This window comes from Rhipicephalus microplus, chromosome 3 (genome assembly GCF_043290135.1).
Source record: "Rhipicephalus microplus isolate Deutch F79 chromosome 3, USDA_Rmic, whole genome shotgun sequence".
Classification (NCBI taxonomy): domain Eukaryota; kingdom Metazoa; phylum Arthropoda; class Arachnida; order Ixodida; family Ixodidae; genus Rhipicephalus; species Rhipicephalus microplus.
The window spans coordinates 83,631,365-83,650,562 of record NC_134702.1 but is presented as its reverse complement, the minus strand read 5'-3'; the positions used below and the strand labels follow the sequence as shown (position 1 = coordinate 83,650,562).

The window sequence follows — 19,198 nt, the reverse complement described above, 5'->3', positions numbered from 1 at the left end:
GCACACGTAGTGTCCTTTTGAGGATAGTTTCCTCAGAATGTCCTAAACATAAAATAGCACATTAAAAACAGCTGCAATAAAAGCATAGTCACCATTTTCTCTAGGGCACTCAGGCGTGGAGCTGTTGGCGGAGACGTCTTCTGGAGGGTTTAGTGAAGCTTGTTCAGTGCCTCGGACAGTGCTGTCGGAACAATCTTGCGAGCGGCCTGCGGAAGTCTCTATATCAATCCACTCTGGTGTTGAAGTGAACATACAACTTACCGGTCACACAAGTTCCTTTTGTGAGAGCTGAATGACTGGTTAAGGTTTTCTCCGGCAAGACGAAGTCAGCGGAAATTCTTTCACCAGCTACAAGGGAGCTGCCACCTGCAGAGGTTTGGTCAACAGTCAATTTCAGTAAAAAAAAAAAAGAAATTGCGACACTGAACGCACCCTGTTCATCGGGGCACCTCAATGTGTGGGAGCCGCTTTTTGAAGCCTCTACCGCAGGTCCTGAAGAAATGAAATTACGACAATGTATCAGTAAGAGGCTTAAAATAACACAAACTGAAGCTCATCCGCACCTTGCAGTGCAGCTTCTGCAGCCATGTCACAGTCACTACTTGAAGCGACGCTCAGAGATCCTGCATATATGTGCAGTTGGTACAAGTTACAAAGCTTGTAGCATGGGGAAACTTAAACAGCTCTTTCAACCACATAAATTGGTCGAACGTGGAAGAAAAGAGAAGGCACCAACTAGGAAACAAGTAATTTGTGATTTTTGGAATTATCAACAGTGGCAGCTTTCACTGATGAAAGGTATACGTACATGTGCACACAGGCTTGAAGATAACGTGAAATAGCCCTTTAAAGTCTTTTAAAACAAGTTGCGCAGGTCAAGAGCATCAAAAAACGACAGAAATGTAAAGCTGCTGTTAGGAAGGTAATAGCCCACAATTCACAAAATTTAAGACTTTCCAAGTGTTACTTCTATAGTGAGGCTTCTCCATCGGCTACAAAGATCTTCACAATCAACTGTCGCCACTGATTCAATACAAGTGGCTGCTATTGCACATATTTGAGTTTCAGTCAATCACTTACATGGTGCAGCTGGTTGCACACTGGGAACAGCCATTCTTGTAAGCCTTGTGTGCCCAGGGTCCATGAATCTTTGAGCAGTAAAATGGTCGCTACAAACCCTGTACGTTGCGTACAATAGGCTGGCCGGCTTACTCAGGAGATCATCGTGTCCAGCATACTGCATCCATGCTTTCATCCTGCATTTGCAATGAACTATCAGCTGAAAGGGGAAGTGCTTGAATAGTGATTTTTTATTTTTACCTTCACTGAGCAAGTACGAACAGTAAAGCTAAAGACATGCAAACCATACAAAAGCTTTAACACACCTGCCGTCCCGTGGTATGCGGAAGAAACTCGTCCCAGGCTTCTTGTGGGTTCTGCCATTGTTGAAGCACCACGATACACAGCAGTAGCTGCCGTAGCTTGGACCGCCGGACGGCATGGCGTCAGCGCGGTCTGAAAATGTTATTAAGTGGATGCTTCGCTGTCAAATTACGAAAAAGATATGTGCACGTCATAAGTGTACCAACAAACCCCTTTGAATGATTAGCTAATCGATGCACAATACAAAACCAGTGATACATCTCTGACCCATAAAACTCTGACTTGCAAAGATATACGTCAAGACCACGTACAAAGATCTTCAGAAGTTTCCAGGCCGCTATCCCTTGTAATGCAATGGTATCGCGGCCTGGGAACTTTAGAACACCTTCGTACGTACGCAGTATCAGCAGTACCTTGGGAAGAAAAATGTTAGTTGAAATTCATGCGGTAAAATTATATTGGAAACGTCAAAAAAATTTGTGAGCAGCTTGCACTAGTGGCACAAGGCTAGCGAAAAAACGAAGATGATGGCCACTTGGCTAGTCTAGATTTGCCTCCGGCACACCAAGAATTATTCGTGTTCCGAGCCTTCGGGAAACGCGTCGTGAAGCATGCGAGGCCCAGCGAATGCTTCTCAATATTTTGCACCGAGCCTATGACCTAGCTGCCCAGCTACGCTCAGCGCACAGACGCTCGCGTCCGTAGCAGACGCAGCACGCGTCGCCTCGGCTTGACGCCGTGCCGCCTTTGCTATACTGCATACGTTGCACAATGTTCCCGTCTAGCCGCCGCATAGAGCCACAAACTTTCTTTTTAGCGAACCTCCCAGTCCTTACAAGCTTCAGAAAAAGGTTACAACTGCGTGAATGAGACGCCACGTAAGAAACAAACTCGCACACTCGAAGCGCAACGTGTGTGTGTGCATCTTTCTATGTTTGTCGCATGGTGTCTTATTCGCGCAAGTGTAACCGTTTTCTGAAAAAATGACCCAACAAGACCAACAACATGTCATTCAACAAGCTTCGCTTGAAAACGTGCCTCACCTGTTATCTCACGCACGAAAACGCCGACGCAGCCGACGTTGACGAAAGCGACGAAAGCTTCTCGCTGTCAGTCATGCATGGGCTTGTCGCTGGGTAGATGGTGTTTATGACAGTACGGCTGAAGAAAAACAATCGCGTAAGGTGTGTTCAATAAATTGTTTTTATGTATAAAGAACATACCAAATTTGGGCGTATAATTATTATTTTGTAAAAACGATTCTGTTGCATTGATTATAACTGTTTTTTTTTGCGCTTGCGCCCTCTGACGTTTGGTGAGAGCACTAGTTCGTTACGTAGTCGTGACGCACTTCCTGAGGCCAGGTTTCGCGGAGTGTCCACTCTTGTCTTCTTCTTTCTCTATGTCCCTGCTTCGGCCAACCGTGGCACGAGTGTGAAGCAGTGCGCTGCAGAAGGTGCAGCTCCATCTGTCCTCGCGCGATGTGGGGACGAGATATTGCGAAAATAACGAGAAAACCCGCTTGAAGATGGGTATACTTTTGTCAGTACCATGCAAAGTGTTGATCGGAGCAGCTGCAACGTTGTAGCGTTGCAATGTTCGCATGTCCATCTGAGCACGTGCTCTGGTCAGCTGCCTCGGGCGAAACGTGGCCGCGTGCAGTGCAGTAGTCTCTCGTTGACCAGCGTTCATCTTGTTTGCCGCTGTAGCCAAGCGGCAGGTGCGAGCGCTCGTGCGAAAAGTTTGGGCGTAGTGTAATTTTCTTATAGGGACTTGCGCAAGGAACAATTTTCGTTCATCGGGGCGATAGGTTGTCGTAACCTTGTTCTGCGGCCGAAACAGTTGCAATGTGCTGTTGGTGGGGCCGATTTTGATGATCACCAACTAGTTATCTTGATCGAGTCTATATCATATCTATGTACATATATGAAAATTGAGAATATATTTTTGGTCGCTAAGCTTTGAAATTGTCTTCATTATGTCGGTGTACGCACTGTCGTCTACGCTGGTGCGGTACCAACCAGCCGCAAAGCCCTAAGTAATTAAATAATAACGACAAAGGGGCCACTCAGTTAACTTGTGTGTTTATTATTTTTCAATTATAGCATATAATAATGCCGATTTGACCTTGCTTCTCTTCAGCTGGCATTTGTGCCAACCTTGTTAGTGGGTGCTGCCATCTCTTCTGTTGGGCGCTAGTGCGCATAAGAGTTTTCAGTACCCGTTCTTCAAACGCTTTGAGCAGAAACGATCGATAGTACCCCATAAAGTCATTATCTGTATGAAAAAGGGTAGAGGGGGTGTTGAGGTAGGGTAATCATTGTTGGTTTCATTGAGGTTGTTTTCACTAAAAGTTTAACAAAGCGAACTTACCTGACCGATTGTTTTCCGTCGCTATTCAAACTTTCCTTGCTCGACCATTGCAACCATGATTTTTTTTGGGGAAGATGAGGTAGTCATATATAAATCACGTGATTTGTGTTCAGTGTGAGTAATTTTTAAATGAAAAGAACATAAAAGTGAGCCCCGTAACTGTCTGCATCAGAGTGCGACACCTCAACAGTAGCTCACAAAGGTTAGGGGTAAAGGAGGGGACTAAAAGGATAGGATTAAATGGTAGAGAGAGAGAGGAAGGAGAGAGCGAGGCGCAGAGACAGGGAACGGCGGAAGTAAGGAGAAGATGGGGAAAATGGACACGGTCATAGGAGTCCGAGGACGGGGCACCATTCGGAGAGAGCCAGTCGGCCAGATCTGTGCTGTCGTCGGAGATCGCGGGGGCACAACCGGTCGGCACGAAATCCAGCGAGCGAGTCTGTCAGTGTCCTCAGTGCTATGTTTGTCATCCTAACGAGAAGTTCTTGATTTGAAAAGGAAGATTAGTTTTTTAGCTGCTAGGAATTAAAGAAATGTGTACTAGTATGTTAGTGGAACATTCAAAGCTATTGTACGAGCTAAGTGCTTACCTGTTTTTTTCAGCGTCTGAATTGGATAGTTATTGGTAGGGTGAATGGTTTTCGTTTACAAGTCGCCCGACTACAATTAAAAATAAGATCGGAGCCAATCTGTTGTAACCTTTTCTGTGGATGTAGTTCTAAAACTAATATAGCAGAACAGAACCCGGCGATGATTCACTGTCTTGGACAGTCCTGCGTGTGTCAGAAAATGGGCTCCATCGTATTGCTTTTAACACAGAATGTCCCTGACCTGAGGTGCGAAAACAGAAACATGTAGCATTGTCAATATCGTGCATGGACACTTCGTATATGTTGTTGAAATGACTGTTTATCGGTTGGAGAGTAACCGGCAGCTGCTTGCGAAATAGTGCTCCTCATGTGTGAGCAAGTTTATTTTCCAAGCAAGACTGATAGTTGGGCTAGTTGGTGATACAATATAGGCGGTAACAGCGCACAAACTCACGAGCGCTTGTTTGTGTCTCTTCTGTTCGTCCCATTAGTTTGTGCGCTGTTACCACTCATAATTTATTTTTCACAAATATTAGCTTGCAAACTTCTTTTTTATTCTATTTTGTTTCTATAATTTGCTTAGTACAACACTGAACTTGCACTGAGGTGCAACATTCTTGCAGTGTGTTATTAAAAGCCTTCTCCGAAATGTGGAGGTAGTGTAAACGTATGAAAAACCAGTCTGGGAACAAGGATTTCTGGTGGAAAACATTCTAGCAGCAGAGCGAGTATAGAGTTGTTTTCAAAGTATACGCAAGCGGGTGCTTAATATTGCAAAATAATGGCGTATATTTCGTCATAATTATACCATTGTTTTTCAAGTGAAAACACCATCAGTTATTATAAATAAGGGCAATGTTGGTACGGCCGGGGATCTCCGTTAAGAAGTGCAGCCAATGTAACATGTATGACGAGAGATGGCCCTTGTTTTTTATTAAATGTATGTAAGGGAAGAGATGGCCCTCTTATTATTGTTGTAAGGGCCCATAACAATCTTTTTGTTTATTGTTACCACTCCACCATAGTCATTACCACTTCAACCTAATTGGGTCCGCATGCAGGCTTGTCAATCTATGCTGTGTTGCAGATGGAATAATAGCGTATTGACGATGTTGTACACTGTTTTTGATTGAGTTGCACGGGGACTATTGTAAGCTCAGCATACGGTGCCTAATAAATGCTGACAGTTCATTTAATTTCGCTTCACATAGTATTGACGCGATGTCACAGGTCCTTTTGTCTTAAGAACCCAAATGTGGCGGCCACTGTGACGCTCATTAGCATCAGTGAAAGGGAGGACAAGCAGTCGCCCAGTACCCTTGTTTCTTGCCCCCCCCCCCCCCCCCCCCACTATTTTCTTTGTTCACCAGCCGCACGAAGGGTGAACTCGGAGGAACACGAGAAGGCACCACCGCTAATCTAATGTCACAGTTTTCTTGCTCTGTGCGATCGAGCTAGAGTTCATGCAGTGTCTCGAGATTTGTTTTTTCATTGCCTTGCTAACTACCAACAACTACAGAAGTGTAGCCCACGAATCTGTGGCCTACGCTCGTTTTTCGGTAGCCGTATTTTTCTTAACCCTTTTCGAGCACCTGGTGAAACGCGCTCTCGGCTCGCTGATGACATGCTTTGTACATCTTCCAAGTTATAGGGAACACGGTGCCAGACGCTGGGTGCGCCTACTAATGGTGTGAATGAGGGGTGGGGGGGGGGAGACCCGCTATTCAGTAGTCTCTTAGCAAGTTACCGAAACATGCGGCAGATTGTGTGAGTGAACAAACAGGCACTTGTATGGACAGCGTTATGGTAGCGCTCCTCCTTTCTTGCTCGTTGTGCTTTTGCCGGTGCCCTCTTCGAGAGAGTTGCCGTGCTCACCGACTCCCCTTTTTTGATGCAAATGACTGAGGTGCAAAACATTTTGTGAAACAGGAGGAGTAGAGAAGGAAGAACTACTGTTTCACGAAATGTTTTTTACACCTCCGTCATCTGCACCAACTTGTCCGAAATCAAGTCCTTTTGCAATCCCCTACATGGTAGCAAAGCACTTCGAGACCGAGAAAGCTTGTTCAAAATTTCATTGTGGAGTTGTCACGCCTCATTGCTGCCTGTTGGTCTACGCGTTAAGAGACACGGAACAAAAAAAAAATTTCAAAATCTGACAAAAACTTTGATGATTTAATTGATATAACGTCCCAAAACCACCACATGATTATGAGAGACGCCGTAGTGGAGGACCCCAGAATTTTTGACCACCTGGGGTTCTTTAACGTGCACCCAAATCTGAGCACATGGGCCTATGACGAAAACTTCGAAATTACATTTCGCAGCTGTCACTGTACCGATAAACAGTTTCAGCAGTTAGCTGTATTTTTGATGGGCTGTCAGTGCGCGTGCCCGTGACATTGTAATCGTTGAGGCGCCTGTAGTTTGCACGTGTTCCATTTTCTACCTCCCAATTCATCCTACTCTCCCCTTTGCAAAAGCTCCGAGGCTTTCTCTTTGCCGGGAGGGAGCATTGTTAACTACAGTGGTTCTGGGAACCGTAGAGGGAACTAAGCGGGTTGAGAGAGCGGTTGACGGCTGGCATTAGAAGGCGTAGTTCTGTCTGGCACTCCGTTTCCGGTCGTTGACCTTTTACCAGTGAAAGCACGCCAACAACATGAAAGCTTTTGCGAAATTACTGTGGTGTTGTCACGCCTTGTGGTCTGTCAAGCTGCGCATTGTTCCCGTATTTGTGTACCGTATTAGGCATCGTGCTAAAACTTTTTGTAAATTTACGGCACGTTGCGTATTCGTTCATTCGTTCTGTCTCCAGTTTTCCAAAAGCGATGACAAAGACCAGGTGTGCCACCCCCTGGCTGCACCGCTGTAGCCAAGCGAGTAGGAGCAGAATTGGGGCCCGCGAAGCATGAGGGGGGACCGCAAATACTGTACGAGACTGCTCTATCCTTCCTCCTCTCTAGCTGGTGGTTGTGCTTCCGCCGCTCCTAATTCCCATACAGTTTCCTAATATACATTAGAGGGAACTCTGGCGCTAGTGTCTATGGGAGCTACAACGCACGGCGCTTCAGCAAGCATGGGAATGATGGGTAGTGCATGGATTTGTCTAATCTCCATACTTCTGGCCTCCTTTTGGCTCCGTGTGTGTTTGTGTGGCTTGGAGTTGTTTTCTCACAAAACATAAAGCAGCAAATGTTTAGCGGTTGCATTTCACCACCTTATTCTTTTAGACTTATCTTTCCAAATCGAGTCAGGAAGTTCAAAAGGGTTGAATGTTTCTTTCAAAACAAAACCGAAACACAGCAATAAATGCAGCCGCAAGTACGATTCGCCACCTGCAAGTATGAAGACTAGGCAAATGTGTGTACTATCCATCATACCCATGGTCGTGGAACAATCGGAGCGACTGAGTCTTCTCTAGTTAATTTTAGAAACTATGTGTAAAGGCACCCCAACCACACAAAGGCCCTCTCAAGAAATTATTGTGGATGCACCTGTTGATTAGGGGATGCACTTTTGAGAGCAGCGAGCTGGAGAGGAGGAGGTTTCTGTTGTCACAACTTGTATTTTTACAACTTGCTGAAACTCTAATAACACAAGGGTGTTCAGTTCATTGAAAGGGCGCTGCAACACTTTTTGAGCATGTTCAGAAAACGCTGCCAATCGGTAGTGGAGGCTCCCGAGAACACGCGAGCCAAATGTTATAGCGCAGCTTGTGGCCTGGAATTCACAATAAATTATCAGTCAGCTAAAAATTGCTTTCTCTTCCTTTGACAAATGACAGAAAATGCTCAAAAATCACACAAAGATTGCCCTTCTATCAGCCATTGGCTGATTTGAACATGGTGCGCTCGGTCGTTACAGAGAACGCCGCGAGAGGCAGTCACTTGTCCATGCGTGCGCGCACGATCGCACTGAAAAAGCCGTGTATTTGAAAATGAAAAAAGAGTTCAATGCCACGAGGCGCGCGTGTTGATTTTTGTTTGCCCCCGCTCATACATCCCTGCTTAGCTTCCAGCGCTTTCGTTGGGACGAGTGAAGAGAGATTGTGATTGCAGCGTGTGGCAAATCTTATAGTTGGCGACAACCTAAGAATGAATATAAGCTCTGCCCACGAGGCCGCATCGCCCTTATTTTTTATGCCTTCGCGCTACAAAAGAACTAGTTCCCAAACAAGCCCAATGATTTTCCTGCTTACAACCATTATCTAGTAATCTTTCATTGATATTTAGATAAAGAAACCAAAGCTCGATAAGAAAACTTGTGAGGGCATGGAGTTCAGCTTCAGCTTAGCAATCTATCTGCAGTTTAAATAACACCCTCTATCTTCAGGTATTTAATTTCAGGTAGCTAGAGAAGGGAGAAGAAAAAAGCTTTGAGAGGTAAGATTAAGACCTATAGTTAAATATCTAGAAAACTTAATTTACCGTTGCCTCAACCTTCATTGCATTTTTATTGCCACTAGGGAACAGAAATGGGAAAGTTAAGTAGCATGTACAGATGTGTGTCTTTTACGTGAAGGGTTAGTTTGAGCACCATTGGCCTGTGCTGAAAATATAAGTTAGACGAGTCAAACTTTGACCTTCATAAGCCCATCGGGCCGGACACTGCTGTCCAATTGCATACATAAAAGTGACGTTAAATGGAAAGCATAAAAATCTACATGCTGTAGATGAAGGGGGAGACGAATTCTCATTATTGTGTATTCGTTGATATATCAATTGACGAGGTCATGTAGCATACCAGATTGCACAAATTGTCTTCTGCCACCTACAACTTTGGAATTGTTTTTCATACGGTACACCTTTTTAAGTTTCTATGGTGATAATCAGTTCATGGTTTTGCTGTTCGTTTAACAGCAGAGTTGTTTAAGCTTGGCAAGATTTTGTGGGAAACCACCAAGAACTCTTATGCCAAGCAGCTTACAGCATAGCCATGCACGTATAGTACGTCAAGGGGGAGGTATAAGAAGGTGAAGGTAGGGAATATGGGAAAGGGTAAGCATAGCATAGCCTTGTATAATATAGTTTATGCACCACAGAAAACAAGGCATATGCCAAGTATCTTGTAGCATAGTTAGGCCATGCATAGTGCATTATAGATTGGGTTTGGAAAGGGAATCGAGTGTGATGAGGAAAGTGAGGTGAGTGTAAACTATAGCACAGTCGTGTGCAGTATGGTATAGAGAGGGGTGGGAAAGAGATTCGAGGGTGGTCGTGGCTATGCCATGTCTTCACCCTAGTACCACTTCCTTGCTTTTCTATACTATGCTTAGCAGAGGGCCCCGCTGTGCAAAGGAAATAGGACGAGACAATTGTACTGGAGCACCTTCTCCATTTAAAAATGGCTGGTCTTCTCGTGTTGCTTGAATCAGGTGGTACTTGAATGGTGTGGAATAGTTCTTTTTGTACTCGTCACTGTCTTGGGGGTCCTATGACCTCCTTTCCGCTGTATAATGTCCTTGTTCACTCTGATGTGCAGCTTGCAGGGAGTGAAAGAACAAGCGGGATGGAGACTCCAGACCTCTTGTCAGCAGCTCTGGATGAGTCTGGAATCGGGGCGGAGGAAATGGCCAACAACCATGCGCTGGACCCCAGTCAAAACTTGTCACGCTATGTGAGTTGTGCTGTTTGTCAAAGCTGCGATCTCTCTTTTTGTCTATGTCGTTTTCTCTCGTGTATGGTAACCCACTTGCTTTAGGTGTGCGTGTCGTTTGTCGTGGTGGTGCTATGTGTATTTTCAAGCAGCTGGATTTTTTAGTCTCGGGAAGCTTGAAAGATGAGTGGTGCTCTGTTAATGAATGGGTTTGATTTCTTGTGGACAGGTTAGTGCCATTTCGCAATAAGAGCATTTGCAGACTTCAAATAAATCTATTAAGTAGGCATAATTTGGAATGTATAGATGTAAACACCGACTAGGCCGATTCATACTTATAGTGTTATACAAAAAAAAAAGAAATATTCTAATATAGGCTAGCCCATGTTACTTTTTTTTTAATTCAAAAACAGAAAAACGAAAACATAGCACACCTTTATTTACATCACCTAGAGCCCTAATCGCTACCGGGGCCCTCATCTTGTCAGATGTGCAAAATGTTTTTGTGATCAGATTTTTCGCAAGCATCCGCGGCCTTTCAGGCGACAATGTCCTCGCTGCCGTCGCTGTAGACTGCTGGGTCGCGAAAAGCACGAAGCCGCTTGTTGCACGCATACAGGTGGCTTCTTGCATTGCTCCGAAACGCTGCCTTTGGTGCTCCGAACCTGCTCCAAAGCTCCTCCAAAACACTAAATTCCACTTCTACCCCTGACAAATGACAGTCTACTTTGTATCTTTTTTCCTCTCTCCTGTTTTGACAAGATTTATCTGGAGATAAGCAATTATTAATGTAACTTGGTATTGGAGTTTTTAAAAGAATTCGGGGGAACTGGAACTAAACCTTGAATCTTGGCATTCTCCACCGACAATTCAAATTCAGCATGTGTCACTGCAGCAAAATAGAGAGCTCGACTTCTAAAATTCTTCCTGTCTAGTTTGTCACGCCATTTCCTGTCTTTCAACACAGTAATGAGAATAAAAACAGTTATTTTTGATGTGATGAGCTGTGTGTTTGTGTCTTGTCTCAGTCTTGTTATAACGTTGTTTCTTTGTTCTGAATCAGTATGTAACTGCCAGCTCAGTTCAAAACTCTAGTATTAGTTTCTGTGAAGTTTTATCAAAATAAATTGGGATGATTACTCTTCGTTTCATGGACCTGGCTGAACTGCTGCGCTTAAATCGGTGTCTGCGTTCAGTATCAAGAAATTTGGGTAGAGGCTGGAGTTAATTTTTTTAACCAGTGTGTGGGCGTGCTGTTGCACCCCTTACATTGTTGCTCAAGCGCACAGAGGTGAAAAAGCGTCAATTATTTCCCAAGTTGATTCTTCTGTTGTTTTGATTTTCAGCAAATTCCTCCGCACCTGATGAACTACTTGCCGCCTCACATGATCCAGCAGATGGCACAACACATGGCCCAACAGATGGCACAGGCAATGGCTCAGCAGATGCCTTTCCCTCAAGCAGGCCCAGGCGGCAAGTTCGCCCCAGGAATGGGTCCCCCTGGCCCCGGCATGGACAAGGGTCCGAGCGCACCGTACTACATGGTTCCACCTTTTGGGTTCAAGGCCGGAAATGGAGGAACACCCCCATACCCCATATTTCGACCGCCTTTCGGAATGGGGTCGGGAGTCATGCCTCCCCAGGTGTGTGCCGTGATGTGATTGTTGTGCCAATTGCGCCGAGAGGGGGAACCTGGTGCGTACTGCTACATTTCGGCAAATATTTTACGCCGAAGCTCGTCGTTTCTGCAGTGTTTTGGAGGAAACAAAAAAGTGGCAGTCATTCGAGATTCTTGTTTAAATCGTGACTAACTTAATGGTTGTTGAAATAGACAGACAGGAGCTATGTACAGTAAACCCTTGTTAATTCAAAGTCACTGGGACCGTGGAAAATCTAATTAAGTGGGTTTTTGAATAACGGAAACAGTCAAAAGGTGGGATTCAAGAAACATTGAATGGTTGAAAATATCGAGAGGTGGTTGTTCGTGTGCTGGGCTAGGTTGCGGCTCGAAGGGTTATGTTTTCAAGCAATACTTGGTCCCAATTTTGCCACTAACATGGGGAACAGAGGGCCTAGCTGCTGCCAGTGCATGGTGGGGAGGGACCTTGTGGTCAGCTGAAATGCATGCATCAGGAGGAGGTGTGCTTCACTGCAACACAATCGGGACATTCGGGCAGCATGTCACCTGCTTCTCACAGTGTCAGCGCATCATGAGGCGACCATTCGCCCATTCTTCCTGCAGCAAAATGTTTAATAAGGGCTAGTTGATGGAATCCGCAATGTGTTTTGGGTGGAAAACATTATCATTAAAGTTTTGATTTTTAAAAGTAGGCATTGCAGGCGAAAACCCAGCGAGCAATGCAATTACACAAATTGCATTGTGTATTGCTGGGTGCAACCGCGGAACGATGCCTTTTCCGATTTCGAAGCTTATGATTATGTTCGCACTTGGCCAGTGTGGTAACTAATCAGAGCGGCTGTTCATCTGCATTATCAACAAAATCAGCTAGCCGCGAGTGATGGATGATAAGAATGGCATAGAATAATGCAAAAGTCGCCACTTCACGATACCCTATTTCCATCTTGGCGTTGTCGGATACTTTTGATGGCGGGCAGCTGCTGGTGTTAATGCAACTGTTTGATTCGTTCACGAAAGCGGTTTTAGGCTATGTCAAATTCTGTCAGACAGTCCTTTGTCATCATGATGCTCTGACATTGCATGAAGCATGTGACATGCTGCTCGTGTGTCACCACTGTGTTGCAATGAAACACGTCTTCTCTTCTGCGGGTGCACATTTCAAATGACCACAAGACTACTTTGTTGTTTTTTTACTCTGGCTGCAGCGAGGCCTAGGTGCTTCACCTGTCACTCATTAGTATCGCTACAGTGCAGTGTCTTGTGGCTCCTAAGGGTTGTTGTTTCCATATATTTGGGGCCAAGTTGGTGTCTGGAATTGCATGGCATTCGAAGTTTTCTAATTAAGCAATCAATGTGTGTGCCCTGTCATCAACTGAAATGCCCTAGTTTCACAGAAATATGTGCTTGTGGAAGACGGGCGTTGTAAAAGTAGCTCATGCCGCACCAAAAAATTAGAGGTTGCACATTGCACGACAACTTTAATAAACTCCAGCTTGATGTGGTAACCAAAATAATGATGGCTGGAGGGGGGGCATTGAAGGCTGAAATTGCTGTGTGTAGAATATCAGTGCATGAGTAATCTTTATAATCAGAATATCAACTTTGGGGACTCAAGGTTTATGCCACCAGTCTTGTAAATCTGAATGTTAATACATTTGTGGCTAAAGGATGAGGGGTGGCACCGCCGTGCAAACAATTGTTACAGCCTATCCTGCTTAATTAACGTTTTCTGCTGCTGCACACACATACTGCGAGATTATGATTAAGATTAGTGAAAATAGCTTTTAACTATTTGGGAGTTTAAGAAAAGTTGGAATTACAAGTTTTTTGTAAGACGACAGTCTGTTGCTGAATTGTGGTTGCATTAATTGCATAGAATACAAGCACGTTCTTGAAGAGACTTTCGTATAATAGTTTTCCGGCTTTGCTATTTATTTTGATTGATTTCCAGAAGAGTTTTTGCAAGGCACATAAGTATTTAGACTATTAGTCATAATACAAGCACTGAGATCAACTCAATGTAGTTCGATCTTCAAAGCTGTACTTGAAATTGTGTTCTTAATCTAATGAAGTAAGACAAAGCAAAGCATTCTTTTGTGGTGTGTTGTCTCCCCCCTAACCTGTGTTCAGCAAATATCCTGCGTTTTCAACCCCTAGATCGAAACAGATATGGAGTAGGTGTCGTACTGAAGTGTAGGTTCCAGTGTTGATGGTCTAGCTAGCCTAGCACCCCCCCTCCTCTCTACATACACATACACACACATTGCATCAGCTTGCTTTGTTTCGAACAGTTACATTCATCATTCCCTGTAGAAGGGCCAAAATGGCCTAGTGGAACTTTCTTGTGAAGTGTGCTCAAGCCCATAGTGAGCGTGCAAGTGGCCGTTTTGTGCAGCCTCAACAGACTGGAGAGGATGCTGAAGAAGAAGAGGAACTGGGACTGGCTGAGACGTACGCTGAATACACTCCTTCTAAGCGTGAGTCGTTTGTTTTATCTACTGCGCACTTTTGCACCGCATTGAAGCCCATGTTGGTATGTGGTGTGTGCACGGCAATTCTCGATATACATGTAAGCCCATAACTGGATAGCAGTGTTTGAGATGCAGTAGTTTTCTTAGTGCAGTCACATTAGCTGGGCTTTTGTAATCTGCAAGAGCTAAATCTGTGTAGATGTAACATGATGATCTTTGTTGAAATGGGTTGAACAGATGACATTGCAGCAGATGTGCGAAAGAAAGGTTGGTCTGACAAATACCAGCAATTAAGATTTCTGATTTTCTATTTTGGTCGTTGTGATGTTGTGGCATTTGAAAGAATTTTCAAATTTAAATTGACTGCATTTTTCATGCTGCTGTTTTAAATATTTTATATGTAATATTCAGGACCAAGTCATGCAATGCAGTTCTTAGGAAAGATTGTGCAGTGCCTTGGAGTAACCTGGAAATGTCAATTTTTGCAGCTTCTTCGCATTGAGGTCTTGCTACATTATTTTCATTCTGTAGATTTATTTTTGGGCACTTGTGTCTCCGAAAGTCTCAAGGTTGCATGTGGCATATCTCTGTGGTGCACGATTTGCGATCGGCCGTCTCGTCCTCTTTTGTTACAGTGAAAATCGGCGAGCGGCACCCGGATCCTGTGGTGGAGACCAGCTCTCTGTCGAGTGTACAGCCGCCGGCTGTGTGGTACAACCTGTCTATTCCTGAGGAGGTCATTGACCGTGCTCTCCTATCCGCACTTCAGCTGGAAGCAATTGTCTATGCAAGCCAGCAGCACGAAGTGCTACTTCCCGATGGAAGCCGGGCGGGGTTCCTTATTGGTATGCTTTGGCTGTACATCGTGAGCCTTTCTTAATTGTACACTTAAACCTCAATATAACAAAGTATTGGTTATAATTAAATAAATGAGTCGCAATAAATAGTGTTAGGAATATATACATACCTCTATAACGAAGTTTTGGATAAGACAAACTTATTTGAAGTTGGAGTGTATACTGAAATATACAACTATAAATGGATGTTATTATCTGGCATAGCAAGGGCGAAAGTGGCAGCAATTTCTTTTCATAATAACTCTGATGATTACCATGAGGTGATAGCATTCCTGTTGCAGTTAAGAGCATTGAGGAAATGTGGGATTTTACCTTTACAGTTAGCAAGGCTGTAGCAGCTGGCTCTCTTCAAGCAGCTCAGTACACATGTTCAGTTACATCTTTTGTGGCGAGTGGAAATGCTGGGCAACCAAAGATGGCAGTTTGCTTAGTAAGGAGCTGCGTGGATTTTTTTTTCTTTATTGTAGGTTGTGCTGAATGATTGCTGAATAGATTCAGGCCCTTGGATATATGTGCATTTAAATCGTATGCTAGCATTCATGAGTTGTGTAGGGGTATGCCAAAGTGTGCGACAATCTGGCAAATAGAAAAAGGTCAGCTGCTTTACGTTTGTTGTCCATTAGTTGAGTACAGTCGAACTCCGCTACAACAAACGCCGCTTCAACGAAATTTCCCTAAAACGAAAAATTTACGATTCCCCGTCAGCAGTCCATAGGAGTCAATGCATAAATATTGTCTCCACAACGAACACTTCTTCTCCGATCGTCCCGCTTCAACAAAATTTTACGATGAAATTCCAGGCTCAGAAACTTACTGCTATGCAGTAAATCCAATCTTTAGCATTCAGATGCATTTTCAGAGCCTGAAAATGTGTCAACGAAGTCTAAAACATGCGTTGGCACCACCAGAAACCGCTGCTGTTTAGCAAGCATGGGTGCCGCCATTGCTCGATAGCGATGGCAATGAGTCTGCCCTGCTTTTGCCACTGGCTTGCTTTTGACCCACAGACGATACGAAGCTGAAGCTCAGTCGCTCAGTTCATGGTTTCTTTCACGCAGCTGCTGGGTGCAATCGCGGAACGATGCCTTTTCCGATTTCGATGCTTATGATTATGTTCGCGCTTGGCCAGTGTGGTAACTAATCAGAGCGGCCGTTCATACGCATTATCAACAAAATCAGCTAGCCGCGAGTGATGGATGATAAAAATGGCATAGAATAATGCAAAAGTCGCCTCTTCACGATACCCTATTTCCATCTCGGCGTTGTCGGATACTTTTGACGACGGGCAGCTGCTGGTGTTAATGCAACTGTTTGATTCGTTCACGAAAGCGGTTTTAGGCTATGTTTCAGCGTGCTTTTCACCATGGCCTCGCTATGCATGGGTGAGAATGACGTCGTGACGCTGCTGGGGGAAGAATAGAAAGAAGGAAGCAGCAAACATTTTTTGAGTTTTAAGAATAAACGTTCCTTTGCTTTGCAAGATAGGATCAGCTATATTTTTTCGATGTACTGCAACGCAATTTTTCCACGCCCGGTCAGTTTCGTTGTAGCGGGGTTTGACTGTAGCACCTGCGCTGAAGCATCGCTAATGTGAACTTGAATGCCAATGCTTTTACGGTGCAATATTGAAAGTCTAGCCAGTGTTAGTCACTTCACAGAGCAGATACACGAAGACTTACTACAGGCTTACTGTTGCTTTGCACGCATTTGTAATCTTGCAGGAGACGGTGCTGGTGTGGGCAAAGGCCGAACCATCGCGGGGATTATTTATGAAAACTACCTTTTGGGCCGCAAGAGAGCAATCTGGTGAGCTGGAATCTCTTACCGCGACATGCAGTTTAGTTACGAAGTGTATATGGGCCATCCACGTATACTTTTGGCAAACACAGTATTATTTTCACGGTTATAATTCTGCGGTGCAAAATATTCGTACTAACTTGAATTCGTGTACTGCAATTTTGAGTGATCAGTGAGCTAGCCAAGTGAGACACTAATTTGGTTTTAACTTCCGTCAATCAGACAAGATCAAAGAAATTTGTGCTATAAGTTAAATTGTGCCCCGCAGAGCTCAGACTTTCCCTTGCTTGTAAGCAGGCAATGTTAATCAATCCTGTGTAGTTTACTTTCGTCAGTTTGCACAATTCTGCACCCCTATCTGGAAGGTTGCCTGCAAGGAAGCACATTAAATTTGACAAAACATACATGCTCCGATTTGTTGCACCATAGATATTTTGCTCTAGTGATCCATGCGATTGCAAGTTTGGCATGTACGTACTTGTGATCGTAACCTTCATTTTGAATACATATGTTTCTGCAGGGTGAGCGTGTCCAATGATTTGAAGTACGACTCCGAAAGAGACCTGCGGGACATAGGTGCTGGAAAAATTGAGGTTCATTCTTTAAACAAGGTACGAATGGTTGTTCTCTCTTCTTGCATGCACAGAGTCCATCAATACACATTTGGAGGCATTATTGCAACCCTAGTAAAAGGGATAAGACATACCCCAATGTTATGTTTAACCATTTGAGACGCTTTGTACACGGTCGTGTGCACAACTCTTTTTTGCCAATTGTGTCGGCTAATACCTAAAATACCGTATTTACTCGATTCTACCGCGCCCTCGATTGTAACGCGCACCCGATTTCCACCGCGGAAAAAAAAAAAAAAAAAAACTTAAGACATCCATTGCAACACGCACCGCACCCATTTTTCTCGCTGGCCCGCACGATCACACCACTCGAAAAAACGACTCCTTTCGGGAGCGTCTTCCATTTAAATATGAGGTACGGGCGAAGCTTGTGCCCGTCTGACGTGTAACAGAGCATTGCCGTCACTGAAGTTTTACCGTGAACCGATGTCAGCACGCGAACTTGCTTCGCCCCCTTCTTCTCGACGGTTGTGGTGCCAGGCATGTCGAAGTAAAGAGGCGTCTGATCGGCATTCCCGATTTGCCCAAGCAGGTAGCCGTTGTTGCACCGCAAGTTTAGGACGAACCTCTGAAAACTGTGAAGCTTTTCATCGTACTCCTCCGCAAAAATTTTCGCATATGCGTGTTCCCCTTCGGAGGGAAAAACCTTTCCTCTTCATAAAGTTAGTTAGCCAGCACCTGCTCGCTTTAAACTGGCTCCGCATTAGACCTTTTTCTAAGACTAATTGCATAGCCCGCACTTGGAGCAGTTCTGTCGTCACGGGCCGCTCGCTGCTCAAGCACATGCTCGCCGAGCAGCTCTTTAATTTGCGGAAACCGACCCTGCTGTGGTCCACTGAAGCCTTTGCGTGAAGCTTTGCTGTCGACAATCTTTTGCTTTTGTTTCCGCCGGTCCCGCACGCACGTTTCGGGAACTCCGAACGACCACGATGCGGCCCGATTTCCGTCCGTTTCTGCACACGCGATTACTTTTCTTTTAAAAGCGGCATCGTGGTGCACTCGAGTTTTTGGAGTCGGCCCTTCCACGCCGTCGATGCTAATGCACTACTAGATGACGAACTCCTCAGCACACGTACGAAGTGCCGCACATGGGAAACACATAGGCAGAAATGGCCGACGCGCCATGCCGACGCACGTAGGGGGCGGCCATTTTGGATTTGCCGATGGCAATAGATTGATCGTAATTTTTTTGTTCGTACTCGATTCTAACGCGCATGCGATTTATGAACTCGCTTAACCGGAAAAAAGGTGCGCGTTAGATTCGAGTAATTACGGTAGAACAAGTTACATTGAGCTCCTGCGTAATCAATTTGTCTTTCATGCATGTTGCTGCCGATTATCACTTCGCTTAGTGCACCACCATGTTCGACTAATCGTTTCACGTGCCACTTTCCACGAGCTACATCAAAAGTATATTTGTTTGCTTGAAAAGAGTATGGCCAAAATTAATTTGTACTTGACTTTTAACTCGAGCTTTCATGCTATTCAAGCAAAAAATAAAAATGAGTGACTTCAGGGCAAACTTCAATCAAAATAATTCTGAAAAGCACACATATACATGCACACAAAAATATTGCACACAGAAAATATTTTCGTTGCAACAGAATATGGGTTGCTATTGTGTAAATTTGGCGAATTTCTTGCCTGAAGGGAGGTTAATGGGTATGCAAGCATAACTGCAGCTGAGAACTTGCAATGAACTTCCCAAGTCCCCCAGTCTAGAATCCTAGTTCTCTGCCGGGCAGGTGAATTACTCCAAGCAGCAACTTCAAAGGAATTTCACGAGACTGTGTACAATCTCGGGTGTATTCTAAGGAAAGTATAGTGAATTAGTAGAAGCTTAGAACATTTGCTTAGTGTA

At 44.5% G+C, this 19,198-nt stretch overlaps 1 protein-coding gene across 1 annotated transcript in view; it reads left to right on the top strand.

Moving 5' to 3' along the window:
* Nucleotides 1–19,198, top strand: part of LOC119172950 (protein strawberry notch homolog 1-like) — a 66,670-nt gene that overhangs the window by 4,818 nt on the left and 42,654 nt on the right. The window contains exons 2-7 of the mRNA XM_037424092.2: nucleotides 9,828–9,962; nucleotides 11,288–11,584; nucleotides 13,976–14,057; nucleotides 14,687–14,896; nucleotides 16,630–16,714; nucleotides 17,226–17,316. Of these exons, the coding sequence (XP_037279989.2) occupies nucleotides 9,855–9,962; nucleotides 11,288–11,584; nucleotides 13,976–14,057; nucleotides 14,687–14,896; nucleotides 16,630–16,714; nucleotides 17,226–17,316 (873 nt within the window). The 5' untranslated portion in view covers nucleotides 9,828–9,854. The remainder of the gene's footprint in view (nucleotides 1–9,827; nucleotides 9,963–11,287; nucleotides 11,585–13,975; nucleotides 14,058–14,686; nucleotides 14,897–16,629; nucleotides 16,715–17,225; nucleotides 17,317–19,198) is intronic.